General features: G+C 37.6%; 1 protein-coding gene across 4 annotated transcripts in view; it reads left to right on the top strand.

Annotated features, from left to right (window-relative positions):
- TPPP (tubulin polymerization promoting protein) overlaps positions 1–14,108 on the top strand; it is a 56,767-nt gene extending 42,659 nt beyond the window's left edge. For all 4 annotated transcript variants that reach the window (XM_065667142.1, XM_065667143.1, XM_065667141.1 and 1 more), the window contains one exon: positions 5,813–14,108. In XM_065667142.1, coding sequence (XP_065523214.1) covers positions 5,813–6,007 — 195 coding nt within the window. In that variant the 3' untranslated portion in view covers positions 6,008–14,108. The remainder of the gene's footprint in view (positions 1–5,812) is intronic.
- Positions 14,109–14,991: the final 883 nt, after the last annotated feature.

Here is a 14,991-nt window from a genome sequence, read left to right as displayed (position 1 = left end):
CAATAGGGGGAAGGGAATGAAGGAGGAATATGAGCTGGAAGTGTGAGGCTTGCCTGTACTTCTATTGTATGTGCAGTCCTGGGGAGAGTTGGAGAAGCGAAGAAATAACACAAGAGCAAGGGAATCACAATATTCTCTCCTGCTTGCTGGCAAAGTAAGGGGCAGGAGGCAGAGCTTAAAGGGAAGGAGATTGCAGGCTGAGGGGAGAACAAAAACTTTGTTTGATTTATGTTTCCAGGTGATAAAAATGACCCAAACAGTTGAACATCAAAGGCATTAAAATAAATACAGGGCCACTCTCGCCCCGGCATCCAGGGAATGCAAATATGAAATCTATATGCAAGCATTCTAATACCTTTTTTACTTGGGGAAGTCTACCCTGGAAATTTTAAGTTGGACTGGTTAGAGTTATATGAAGGTTTTCTTAAAATATACTAGGATAACTCAGTCATGCCATGTAGTCTGTGCCTTGCTCTGTGTAGCTCTGTTGTAGGCCGTACAGATTTGGTTCAGGTTTCAGCCAGAAAACTTCAGTATGACTACTGACAGATTAATCTAAACATTAAGGAGGGAGCTGAAAGCATGATTACGTGAGGCTTGTGGATAAGTATACTGTAGAGGCATTTGGAAATTTTTGTGTCATCTTATGTTTTGTGCTCTCTCTTTGGGGGAGGAGAAGAAGGGGAACAGGGTGATATATCTGTACTGAATGGCAGCCTGGGGAAACCAGAGCTTCCATAGAATGGTTGGATAGTTTACTTTGACTCAGATAATGAGGATTTTAGTGCATGTTGTGATAGAAGATTTACTTTTTGCTTTTCTGTTTGTTTTTTTTTCTTCTCCTTCAGAATGTTGTAGAATTACAAAAATCCCTGCTTATAGTTGATGTGGTTGAGAAGGCTCGGCAGCCAAACATTGAAACCAAGTGAAATTTTGGGCTGCTTTCTAATCTGCAGCAGAAGGTGTATGGTTGCCTTGGTCACACAGGAAGAAAAACAACAGGCAAGTGTTAGGCGTTAGTTGAGACATAGCTTTGTTAGCTCATTTGGTAGTCAACTGGTAACAGAATGTACAGGTCATATATCTTTAGCAGTTTACAGTCAGACACGTAAATGAAGTTTAAGGCCTTTTAGTTTCCCTCACTCCTATACAAAAGCTACAAGAGCAAGACTGAGGTTCTTTCTTTTCCTGTAGCAAAAGCTGTGTGCTGTAAGTATGTTGAATGCATTTTTACACCTCCTGTGGAGTAACTACTTGCTTTGGTCATTGCTGTCTCTTAAAATGAAACCAGTGTATTCAACAGGGTCCTTGATATAGAAATGTAGAATAATTTCAATTGGAAAGGTTCTGGGGTGATTTTATTCAACCTTCTGTTCACAGGAGGACTAACTTCAAAGCCAGACCAGATTATGCAATGCCCAGTTCAGTCAAATTTGCTGTAAGGGTGTTGTGGGTGGCAGGGCAGTACAGCAGCGACAGCACTATGAAAGCTGGGTGATGGGTGCTCAGCGTGATGGTGATGTGAGCAGGACTGTATTCTCACAAAAAAGCACCTTTTAGGGAAAGAGCAAGGGAGCCAGAGTGCAGCTCACAGAGTGCACCAAGTGAGACATAGGAGTTGTTGCATGATGTTATCATGAGATCTTTCTTATTATAGGAAGGCTTTAGCAATCAGCGTAGCTTGTGGTTACACAGAATTTCTAACAATTGGGATAGCTTTCCTATTACCTAAAATTGCAGTTACCTGCACTTTCCAGTCATCTGGACCCTCTGCAGACTGGGTAAAATTCTTAATAATAAGTGTGCAGTAGAATAATAATCTGAATGGTGACTTTAAAAACTACATGAGTCAGTACATGAATCTCGTAAGAATAATAATTATGGAAGAGGTGTCATGATACTATAGCCCAGGTGAGGGTGCTTCCCCTTTCCTCTTCCATCATTATGTGAGCATTCCCTGCTTAATACCAGGATGTGTGAAAGCCTCAGCAGTCTTGTCAGCTTATGCTGGATCAGCTTCAAAAACCTTTTGGATAAAATGATGTATTTATACCTGTCAGGTTGGGGCATTGGACTATACAATTTCTATAACTTAGTGGATTCTGGAGAGGCTGCAAGGCAATCAATATGCAAGAATTTTGGCTGCAGGAGACTGCAAGCTGCACATGCATGATGATCTTTTATCTCTTCCTGTCCATTGTGTCCTGCCTACGTGTTGCCCTTGCTCTGACTTAATGGCACTGCTCCCAGCATACATTAGGCCTTAGCACAAGCTGTGTGTTAGCCAAAATCTGAGTAACAGTTGAGTGAACAGTCACAGGCTCAATCCCTGATCACTGAGAGATCATGACTTTTACCATCCAGAATATCTCATGTGCTGTTACACTTCCCTGTCACTGTCACCATATTCTGGCCACAGTGCTGTAGCAGGTGTCAGGAGCAATGGGTACCAGTCACAGATAGTTACTGGAGATTCCTCTTGTGGATAATCCAGACATATACCTTTTGTCCCCACCATATACCTCAGGAGTTTTGTTGTTTGGCAGGTGTGGGATCTGGGATTGTTGCAGATGGACTGCAAAGATTTGTCCAGCCTTCTAAGATTGACCTGTTTGTTGTCTTCCTCATGGGTACCAACAGTAGTGCTCCAAAGGTAACCTGGAGCGTATCAAGAGAGACTTCAGAAGTCTGGAGTGAGAGTGAAGGGCACGGAGCTCTAGTCTTGCCTTCCCAATCTTTACAGAGAGGAAGAGAGCTTGTATAGAAGTGGGCTACGCCTGGCTGTATGGCTTGTGTTGCAGAAGGGCTTTGTCTTCTGTAACCAAAGGAATGAGCACTACTGAGCCAGGGATGGGATAAATCTAATGCAGGGGAGTAAGAGTGTCTTTGCAACTAGGCTTGCAAATCTGCTAAGGAGAGTGTTAAACTGAGTATGGAAGGTTACTATAACCTGAAGAAGAACGTCACATGGGGAGAGCAGGTGTGTCTACTTGACAAGCTTGACAAGGGGGACAGCAGGACTTGGGGCCCATCTGAAATGCCTGTCCACAAAAGCAGGGGGAACAAGCAGGATAAATTAGTTGCAGAGCTGTGACTTCACTGGGATTACAGAGGTCTGGTGAGACAGCTCTTCTGGAGTTGCTGCAATGGATGGATAGAGGCTCTTCAGAAAATACAGTGGGGAAAATGAGGAAGTGAAATTGTGATCTATGTTTAAAGGCTTAGCTTGACTGCGTCTGGCTTTGCCTTGGGGCAGGGGATGTGGCAGAGCACAGACCAGCAAAGATGATGATATAGAAGGCTTCTAATACAGACCTACTGATGATGAAGAGACCGATAAAGCCTTGTTTAGGCAGTTGGAAAAAAAGCCTTGTAGTCTCTGGCCTTGGTACTCAAGTTAAAATAACTGCAAGTGATCAATAATATTTCTAAAATGAATTTAAAAAAAAAAATCTTAATATGTGTAATGAATGATTTAAGGAGATACTCTGGGCTTATTACTCACAATCAAAAGGAAGAACTGGTTTAAGATGTTGGTTAAGAACTGGTTAAGATGTTGGTTAAGAACTGGTTTAAGAGCTGAGGCAGCCTTGGCTGCAGCAACGAGGTGACTGGGAGTTAGATCTGGCACAGGAAGGTTTAACCTACTAATTTCAGTTTGTTCCTGAAAGTGGCAGCCTCTTAAAGTATTTTGGTGTAGCTCTAGCCAGACTACCGATTTGTGAAAATTTTAGGCACAATGTTTAATGTTAGGACTTGCAGTGTTGTTACTGGAAACCACTCCTTTGAAAGTCATCACCCTGATTAACTAAAATGGTGTTACTACTTTCTGGCTTTATTGAAGTGGGATTGCTTATTGCTTTCTTTTGTGCCTGTATCTCCGCATGCTTAAATGAAAAAATGTGAATGAATTCCATTTTTTTCACTGAAGCTTGATCTTTCCTCCTGACTTTCTGCAGCGTTTTTTAATGCATGTACACATATTCCCATTAATAAAAAATTAATAAATAAAATTATTTTGGTATGGAGTCCTGGTATAATCCCAGAAAAGGAAAAACTGTCCCTTTAAGAATATTTTTTCATTCCCAATTTCATAGTCAGTTTTAAGTTTTCATTCTTTATAAAGGTCCTGGATGTTACCAGCAAAAAAAAAAAAAAATTAAAAACCTTACTAAGATGGCTATCTTGGTACTGATTCTGAAGGCTCCCAGAACATTTTCTTACATAAGCAAATCTCTATGGCAACGTTTTCTAGGAAGAAATGCTATTAGATACTAAATTTTTATGGTTGAAGGAGCAAATGCAAAAAGCCATTCAGTTTCAGTGAGGAACTGAGGAAGGATGATTACAGTTGACAGAGTGTAGCCATGAAGACCGTGGCTAAAATGTATACCCTTCTGGTAAGGAGTAATATTGGCACTTTACCTACTGAGCATCCACTACCATTTTCGGCAGTGCAAGCATTCCCAGCTGCTTTTCTTTTCTACACAAGAGTACTGTTACTGAGTTACTTGTTATTTTGAACAGCAGTGTTGTATCCTGAATAGCTAGCACCAATATTTGCAGATCTCCCATCAGAGTATTAATATTGATGAGTTAATTTAGCATGTGAATAATTTAAATTTACAGAAGTGAAAAACCAATAGCTGAAAGCCATTGTATGCATGATTGACTTGGTTTCAACTGGGATAGAGTTATTTTTCTTTCTACTGCATGGATTTGGTTTTAATCTGAGAACAATGCTGATAACACCCCGACGTTTTAGTTGTTGGTAAGTAGCGCTTACCCTGATCAAGGACCTTTTCAGTCTCTCATGCTTTGCCAGTAAGGAGGGGCAGAAGAAGCTGGGAGGGAGCAGAAACAGGACACCTGACCCAAACTAGCCAAGGGGGTATTCTGTACCACAGCACATCATGGCCAGTATATAAACTGGGGGGAGTTACCCAGAAGAGACTAATCACTGCTTGGGTTGGGTTGGGTATCGGTCGGTTGGTGGTGAGCAATTGAGTTGTACATCACCGCTATTTATTGTGTTTCTTTATTTTCTCAGTTTTAGATTCTTTCCTCTTGTTATTTCACTTAGCATTTTTATTATTAGTAGTAATAATATTGTTACAGTGTACTTTAGTTATTAAACTGTACTTATCTCATCCTGTGAGTTTCACATTGTTTTGATTCTCCTCCCTATCCTGTCTGTGAGTGAGCAGCTTGGTGTTACTTTAGTTGCCAGCTGGGTTTAAATAATGACAAAGAGCTGTGTTACTTTGAAAGTCTGAGTCTCACTAATGAGCATTTATTTGGGCTGAGAATGGGTAGAGTGGGAATGAAGTTTGTGATGAATAATTTGTTTCCCAGAGCATTCCCATCACTGTAATGAATCCTATAGTTTAGAATAAATTTCTCTTTTGAAGCAATTAATTCTAGCTGTATTGGTTTGCCTTTTCTACATTGCTGGAGGCAGCTTTTATGCTTTGATTGTCATGTAATGGATTTTGAATATGGCTGTTCCCCTTGACTTCTTCATATCTTTGGTGCTTAGAACTTGATTATTAGTCAGAAGTATCTCATATTGAAAGTCTTTTCCAGAAGTTTTTTGACGTAATTTGCCCTGTTCTTGCCTGTATGGTTGTTGTTGTATGTAATGGCAAGAAACAAGCACTTTTTGTATACTTTTTGCTGGAAGTGAGTAGTTATTTACATAGTCTCCATCATTAGCCATGATTTAAGTGTCAGTAGCATGTAAAAATATCTGTATTAAGAATGACTGATTTCTGATGGGGGTTTTTTTTGTTTCTTTTCTTTCTTCCAACAGAAAGCCATTTCATCACCAACTGTATCACGCCTTACAGATACATCAAAATTCACTGGTTCTCACAAAGAGAGGTTTGATCCCAGTGGGAAAGGAAAAGGCAAAGCTGGCCGAGAAGATCTGGTGGATGATTCAGGATATGTATCTGGCTATAAGCATGCAGGCACATATGATCATAAAGTACAAGGAAGCAAGTAAGGTTGAGGGTTTACAACACAGAGAGAGAAAGAGATGGGGAAAGAGAATATATTTGTAAGAATGATGTAGATGAATCCCATATGTTTTGGTTATTGTGAATGCTTAAGACTATGTTGTCAAGAAGTTGTTTTCAGGAACTGGAACTGATTTCAACATCTGCTGAGCTACTTGCAGCACAACGCCACTTCATTACATTCCTCATGTGTATATTGGCAAAAATAAACATATAGGTACAAAATTTACATAATTTTGCTTAGCTTTAGACACACACACACAAAAAAACAAAACAAGAAAAAACCACCCACAAAATTCAAGAGCAGTTACATCCACACTTCGTCAATTTAAGCAAAAGATTTCAAACATTCCTAAATGTCTAGTTGCCCTGAGGATGTCAAAGAGAACCTCATGAAAAGAGGGTCTTTCATAGCAGCCTTTCTGAAGAATATCCCATTATTTATGCAGTTTGATTTGACTACTGGGTTTGGGCTTTTTAAAAATGTCTTACATGGGATATGGCACTTTCCTTAAAACATTCAACAATATGCTATTGGGGAGTAAGTGGTGGTAACATACAAGGTTCTAGCCTGTAAATGTCATATACCACTCATGAAAAACTGAAAAAAAACCCACCCCTATTTCTCGGACAATATAGGTTCTAAAGTATTTCATGTCAACAGAAAGAGTGGAAAATACCAGCCCTTATTTTCCTCCTGTCTATAATTTGTGCTTGTTACTGTATGTACTGTGGCACGGTTCTGACTGGCTGGGTTTGGATGGAGCTACTGTACTAACCTGAGAGATGAGGAACAAGACATTACTAAGAAAGTCTATTAAAGCTTTTTGCAGTCTGTTTTCAAGTTTGCACTGCCTCGCATTTGAAATGAAGGGGGCATTAAACTAATAATGCTTTAAAATAATTATTATGACTAAATACTGCCAATCAGATTACTATTAAGTGAATGTTATTATGCACATACATTGCCACATACTCCCTTTAAGGTATAACTTAGGTGAAGAAAGTTTACAGCCCATTGGAATAAGGACATTTACAATTAATATCCATGTGATCAGGTGCAGTTTGCTCACAAGAATATACTATTATGACTGGGACACATTTTATGTTAAATTTGTTTGAAGCCAACGGATTTGATTCTCTGTTCACTTTTGCTGCCTAACTTGGGAGTAATAATATTGATGGGAATGGCTTTCCACTGCTATAGAAGGAGAACCAATTCTACAGGTTTAAGGTACAAGCAGCTGAGTGTGAGCTGCCTGAGGCCCAGAATGCCAAAACACCTTAACAGGAATAAAAATAACTCATTTTTTATATTGGGTAAAAAGGAGAGAAAAGGCTGTTCCGATTTTCTGCAAGAGCTGAACACGTACCCTAATGTATTACTCTGCTTCTCTAAAATTAAGAAAGATATTCAGTATTCAAAAACAGCTTCTAGCACTTCTGCTTGGCTTTCTTTCAAAAAGCTCATGCCCTGATTTTCATGCGTAACTCTGAATAAAGGTTAATAAATTTATGTCTCTCCCCCAACATATATCAGCATCCCACTCAGAATACATAAAATTTAGTGAGCACTGTGTGCTGTCCTGTGCCATGCAGGTCAACAATCTGTATTGGTCAATGTCCAGAAACAGAGCTTTGCTTTTCAGTCCTTAAATTGTTCATGTTTTGTTTTTCTGACATAGAATGGTAGCTTTTATCGTTACTTTGCCTTCAATGACCCTTTGAGCCCATATATCAGCCTGAAACTAAAACAACAATAGCAAAGGCAAGGACTTCCTTGTGAACTTGGAGATTGTTTTTGTTTGTTTATAACTTATTTTGGGTGGGTTTTTTTTCGAGGAGGGAGGGAAGCTTGCCAAAAACTCAGCTCATGTTCCTGTAAAGATTTAAATGGCTTTCCCATAGTTGGCTCTGGTTACCTGGAAAGATTTTTTTCATGTACATAAGGATGCTCAGGATGAGAAGCATCCAGCTTTGTGAAGCCTTTCCTAGAGTTACCCATTGTTCTTGATAAATTTCCATGGAATGAAGGATTACCAACTCCTGTGTTGCACTGGTTACCTGTCACACTCTGAGACAGAAGATTGCATGCTGTGATGTCAACAAATTATTCTAGTGTGGTAGTAAACTGCCTAAATATAGAGAACCTTCTTCCACATCACTGGTGCCTGTGCACTTGAAGAAGGCCCCAAATTAGTCCTAGTTTTTATGAATAAAAAGGCTAAGCCTCTGACCTTTGATACATCCTTCAGCTAAGTTACAGGCAAAACCAGTGTCCCTGTTCTTCCCATTGACTATAAGACATGACTCATAACCCACTGATAACTGAAGAAATCTGGACCCAGCCTGAATGAAGGGTGAAGTCCCGACTACTGCAGAGCCCTTTCAGCATGCTGTTTGTTGCTAGCTAGCTGCCTTGTACTTACATCAGATGATACTTAACCTGAGCTGCACAAGCAACAGGCTTTCTCAAGTACACAAATGCTGAGTGTCAGTAATGCCAGACTGTTGCTACATAGGTGTGATTGATTGGGAAGGTTTTAAAGTATAACTAGGTTTTAAATTGCTAGTTCATAGTGTGAGGGAGACCAGTGCACTCATAGAAGGCATGCAAAGGATTGAGAGTGAGGACAGATCCAAGCTAACACTGACAAGGAACCGAGCTACTATTTGTTTAGGAGAGGCTGGTAGAACTAGCTAGGGTTCTGCCAGAGTTTACTTGGCATTATTTGTACAGCATAAAATCCCTGCCATGCACCAAAGCACTACATGTGGATCTGATGCAAATTTTTTTAAATACTTTCAGTTATGTAGAAACTTTGGATCAGGACCTCAGAAGATGCATCAGATAGTAGTGTTTCATTTTGAGGAACACACTTCCTTGTTTCTTCATTTCTACAGTTAGTTTTAAAATTCAATTGAACAGATGCATGAAAAGAGGTCAGTCTAACGTGACAGTGACAAATAGTTGTGGCTGAAAAGTACTTTGGAAAGATTTTTTCCATTTTACTACACTTGGTGTGGAAGATAAAGGCTGTGAATAAAAGCACCATATGCAGCTGTATATGAGGGGTTCAGTCAGCTACTTCAGCTGTTACTTTTGCACTAAGATCTGCAGCAAATTAAACCCCTAAATACTAGCTTGAATGTTAGCTGCAAGTTCTAGGCCTGCTTGGGAATGAGGCAAAGTACATTTTCTGGTTCATCTGCCATTCACTGAACTCTCAGAAGAGCAAGTACAACTCAGTGATGAGGGGAAGAAAGAGATCAGGAGGTGACCCGTTTTCAAGCTTAAGTATTGTAAAACATATGCTCTTCCTGTGTACCATACTCCAGACTATCTAAATGTCATGTCTGAAGTAAGGACATGGGCACCTGAATAAGGTTTACACTCATCATTTTTGTTTTTTGGCATCTCAACTCATTACATCTAACTTTCCTTTCTGATTACCAGTATCTTATACTATGCAGCACTCTTCTACACAACATCTTCTGTAGAACGCTTCCTAATTATCTTTGCTTTCATGCTTTCATTACTGCTGAACATGCTACCAAAAGAAATATAATCAGAAAGTTCTGGTAGTTTTCAGCCATAACTGCCTTAAAGAACAAATTCAATTATATTGTTCATTTAAAATCAAACTCTTAAATACAGTACATAATAGTACCTGTATCTCCACTTGAGGATTAATCTGACCATCAAAGCCTTTGGAAGATTGAGGACAAGAAATAAAAATCCTACTGAGGAAAAAACCTCATTGAGGATGCAGAATTCAAATGGTTTTTATTATTAGTGCTTGCTTACCAATTCCCTCTAGTCACTCCATGTGCTTTAGTTACTGAAGAGTTTTGCAACATACTTGTCAATATGGAAATACCAGAAACAAAACTATTGTTCTGCTTTTTGTCTCTATCAAAGCCATCCCAAGAGAAGCAGGCATTAAAAAAACCCATACTGTTTCAACAGTCCTATTTGAACAGTTATCATTAATTGTAATCAAATATTTGAACATTTGACAGTGGCCAAGATCTAGCCACTTTGGGGTTTTTTTTAGTCCTTCAGTATTTTTTGTCTCCTTTTCACTTTAGGGAAGGAAAGAGAGATTTCAGAAGTACTCTCATGTCACAACTTGTGTTTTTCATCAGCATAGGGGATTGTCTCTCAAAGATATTTTGGATTGAAGTATGATATTTTCCGTATATTTTACTGACTTTACCTAAATTAGAAATTTCTCTGACAACTTTTCGGCATTATAGAAAGCTTTGTTCATTAACTACCATTTCAGTCACCCATATTTTCTCTCTTTTGGCTCAGGTAATATTTTTTATGGTAGCTGAAACTAGCCAGAACTAAAAGGCAAATGACTGCTATGGGTTTGGCTTGCAAGTGATAGGTATCTGTGCATCTGTAACCATCTGTAGGGAAAATCCTTATGTATCTTTCTCTAAAACCAAAACAATAGTTGTAATTGATAGGGGTTTTTTCCTTAAGGCTTGACATAGTTATAAAATATATTTTAATTCTTTGTGCCTGCATGTATGATATTCAGAACATAACCCTGCCTTTCAGTGATGCATGTATTCTGTGGGCATGTGCGGTCATCCATGAATGAGTATTCTGTTTGCACTGGCCAAGAAACAAGCCTTTTACCTTCATGATAGAGCAAATGTAATGTGTTGCACTAGTACACGTCTTCTTAACTGACTGTTAACGTGTGTGCCAAAATAACTGCACCTTTGTGTACATTGTTTGTAGTGTGACTATTATGGTCTTGGTTCGTCTATTGGTAATAAGTAGTGTAATACACAAGACTTGTACAGGTTGGTTTGTGTGTGCACATACTCTTTGGATCCAGCTAAGTAATTAAACCATGTAGATGTTGATCCAAACCTCAAATCTTACTAGGGCCAAATTCTAGTCCTGCAGGCAATGCTGTTCAGCTTGGCCAGTTGGTAACACTGACATTCGCCCTCCATAGCATGAAGGTAAAGATCTAACAGGCTTCTATGTTTTTACAGTTTACCCTGCCCCTATTTCTAGGGGAAGTCCCTCTTCAGTGATTCTTACATAGACTTGATGTGACAAGAAGTGTTTCTCCATAGTGAGAAAGTAGGAGTGAGAGTGAAGGCAAGATTTCTTCTGAGTGCTCTCAAGAGACCATTTAAAATTATGCCTTGCATGGGCTGTATGCTTTTCTTTGCCCCAGCTTTGTGAAGCAGGTTGGCACTCACTATGTATACATGCAGTCATTCATCATCAGTAGATATGAAGTCATGGTGTATTGAGGTGGGAACAGGAAACACAACTGTTATACAATGCCTATGGACTTGAGTCTTACATAGACTTTTATAAAATTAAATAACTGAAGAATAATGACAGATCTCAAACTTGTATGAAATTCTCACAGTCTGGAGTGCCTCAACATGATGCATATATACCTCCTGTATTTGACTGCTGTATTTGGAGTGTTTGCCCCTAAAATAGCATTTAGATATTCAGTTACTTATTCTGTAACTGAGCACAAAACCCAGCCTATTTGCTAGGTATTCTTGACAGACATTTAAAATACTGTTAGTCTGAAATTATTTTTGTTTGTAAATAAATTCTCTTTCATAATCATGCACATGTGCATGCACACATGCACTACTTTGGGACATATTTATGAGTGGCAAGACTACAGAAGAGGCTTTTTTCCTTGTAATACCTTAGGTTTGGAAATAGACATCGAAATGCCCAAGTGGCTAACCTGATTTGGAAAAATGTTAAACACCTACCATATTCAAATAATTGCAGATAAATAGCCAACGAATCAATTTTCAAATATAGTTATACAGGATCTCTTTTTGTTACTGTAAAGCTTACATCACTGAATGAAGTGAGTTTTGTTGTAAGCATTTGTAAAGGTCTTAAAGATGAAGTTAGTGATAATTTACCCACCTTCAGTTTTCTTTATTCAAGATTTTTCTACTACTTGGCTCATTTTTCAAAACAGATCATGAACACAAATAAAATTACCTTCAAGTTAATTAAAAATGTATCCCTAAAGGTACACTCATTCTTTATCCATCTTGACATTTTGATCAGGAGCTATAATATCGATGAGCAACAAAATAAGAAAAAAGATGGCAATTTGGTATCCCCACAATGGTGAATTATTTTAAGATCTAGTTTACATCAGATGAATTTCTGTATGCTTGCATTTGCTCAATGCATTTTTTTTTTTAATTAAATAATGTGAAATACTGCAGCCTGGGCTCTGTTAAATAAGGTTATATTAATGCAACTGAAATGCTGTATGTCTGTAATACTCGTGCTAAATATATACTAGCTCTTTACAAAGGCATTCTATAAAGTCAGTTAACCTACAGTCTCTGGTGTTCTGTATGAAATCCTGTTGGCAAACTGCTTTTGTTAGCACTGTAGTGTATGAAATGGCAAGGTTATAGACAAAACAAGTTACAGAATGCAACAAAAGTGTATTTGTGTTTGTCTTTGTGCTGAATTCAGAATACAGAAGCTTTGCCAAACTACTGCAGCAGAGAAAATGTTTTGTGTAATACTTATAATACAAAGTAATTTGTCTTATATTCTGTAAAGCAGAGAAATCATCAATGTTTGATAAGTATATTGAAGTTTTAGCAAGGTTTTATGTTTCACAGATTTAAATATTAAAGGAGAAATATATATTTATATAAAAGTATAATTTTTGAATGCTTGAGGTTGGATTTCTTCAGTCATGAACCATTTATTTATCCACATCATGCTTTATTCCTTTGCTAGCTTGTTTATCTGTCCATGCTGTTCCAACAACTATTTCTAATTTGGTTTAGATGGTTTGATTCTTTATTTGCACAAATATGAATGTGCATGCTGTCTGGACCTGATCATAAAGTGTAGAGGCAAAACTGGTCTGTCCTTGATTACCCAGAGCACTAATAAATATTTAATCATTAAATAGTTGTGATGCAGAGATAGGTCTTGACATAGTCTTCCTTGGATCACTGTGCAGTATGATAAAAACTTTCAGTGAATTTTACTATTTCTTGTTCCTGTTTTCATTTGTCTTTCATCAACCAGGAAGCTGCTGTGTGCTTATAATTACCTGCAATATTTATAATTGCAGGCATTGCAAACATTAACATTCAGCTGTACTAGCCTACTGTGTTCACTGTGAAATTTTCAACATGGTAAAAATTTTACATGATCATTTAACCCTACAAGTTTACTTTTTTCATCACTAATTGAACATTGAAACCTTTTTTTGGGTTTTGTTGTTGTTTTTTTTTTTTTTTTGTCATTATTGCAAATGAACTTGAGCATAGTATTGCTTAATCTTAACTCTAATAGATAGACATATCCTAAGCAAAGATTTTTTAACCACTTGATGAAGGGGCCAGGCACCATCCAGTGCAAAGCACGCTGGGCAGAATCTTATCCCCACTGCAGTCAGTGCCAAAATTCTAACTGGTGTTAACAAAAACAGAACCATTGTTACCAAGGGGTTAATATGCTTAGTAACCATGACAAGAGGTTATGGGGGAGCACAACAGTGATTCTCTATTTCCATATCTTTGTTTCTGTTAATTTAAAACTACTACTATTCAATCTTTAAAGTAAGTAAAAGAAACTTGAAGGGGGGATCATATACTACTAGTTTGTATTAGTTTTTTCAGGAAAAGGAAACAAATTTATATATATATATATGCTATATATTTTTACACTGTTTATTAATGCTAGAAAGTATTAAATGTATCACTTTATCAGTGTGAATGTTAAAGTAATGACAATGTTATGGATGTTTTAAACCTTTTAGAGTTGTCTTGTTAAATTCTAAACCCACATTAACAATGGAAAAGATACTTTGTCTGCAACATTATTGGTGGTGTTTTAGGGAAAAAGTTCGAGTACAGCAGTTGTTCAATTAGCACTGTAAAAGCTTGGCTTGAAAAATCTGTAGTGAAATCCATATTGTAAACACCATTTTTTAAAGCATAGCTTCTCATAAAGTACGTTACTGCTGTTACTGACTGTATAAGATTTTATCTTTAGTTGGTAAAGTGATCAATAAATGTGTTACTACATCAGTTCCTGGATTTTTTGAAGTAAATGGTATTTGCTGATGAACTTTGTTACCAACAGTTATTTTATACTTTAAATGTTAAGTAAATTCTTAATGAATGTATAAATTACACAAAATACTCTCTGAACCACCACCCTCTGGTTCTGAGTAGAATATATTTCTTCTTCACCATTTATTTAGCTAGTTGTATAGTTGTAATAATGAGTAAAGCTGACCATTAACATTTTGCGAAGTCTTGTATGATCCATGATGATGATCCACTAATTGAGATCTATCAGTGATGAAACCATTTATTCTTAACTAATTACTTAACATATATCTGTCCTCAGTCTCAAAAGCCTAAGTTTACTTTTCTTACCTTCTCAGTGAAGTTGAAAATGTTCTACTTGCAAGGAAAGTTATTTGCTACACTGAACATTGTTTTAAGAACGTTACATTCAAAAGCAAATGTAGACCTTTTATTCATAAATAACAATATTCTTCATCTTCCCAGTAGAAATAACACCAAGATTTTTCAAGAAGCAGAAGACTGAAGTTACTTAATTAAACTCAGAACATCATAATAATATAATAATGTGACAATAACCCAAGCGCAGTGCTGCTCTAGTAATGTAGTGGTACTGGATTAGCAATTACAAGGGAACATAACTAAACAGCTTACAGCTACGCTGTCTCTCCTCTAGTGGTTCTAATTGGAAATGGTGTTCTCTCTGCTAACACACTAGACAACCTTCTTTAGAAATGCTTTTTAAGTGAAATTTAGTAGAGTTGTGTCCTGAGATAGGTTTTCTTCCTGCATGGAGACCATATACTGTTTGTAGTATGACTGCCAGACAAAGCCCCTTTTATCTCTCAGAATGTATGACCACTGAAACTGTAAAAAAACC

This window comes from Lathamus discolor, chromosome 2 (genome assembly GCF_037157495.1).
Source record: "Lathamus discolor isolate bLatDis1 chromosome 2, bLatDis1.hap1, whole genome shotgun sequence".
Classification (NCBI taxonomy): Eukaryota; Metazoa; Chordata; class Aves; order Psittaciformes; family Psittacidae; genus Lathamus; species Lathamus discolor.
Note: the sequence above shows the minus strand (reverse complement) of the source record. Positions and strands in the feature narration are given on the sequence as shown.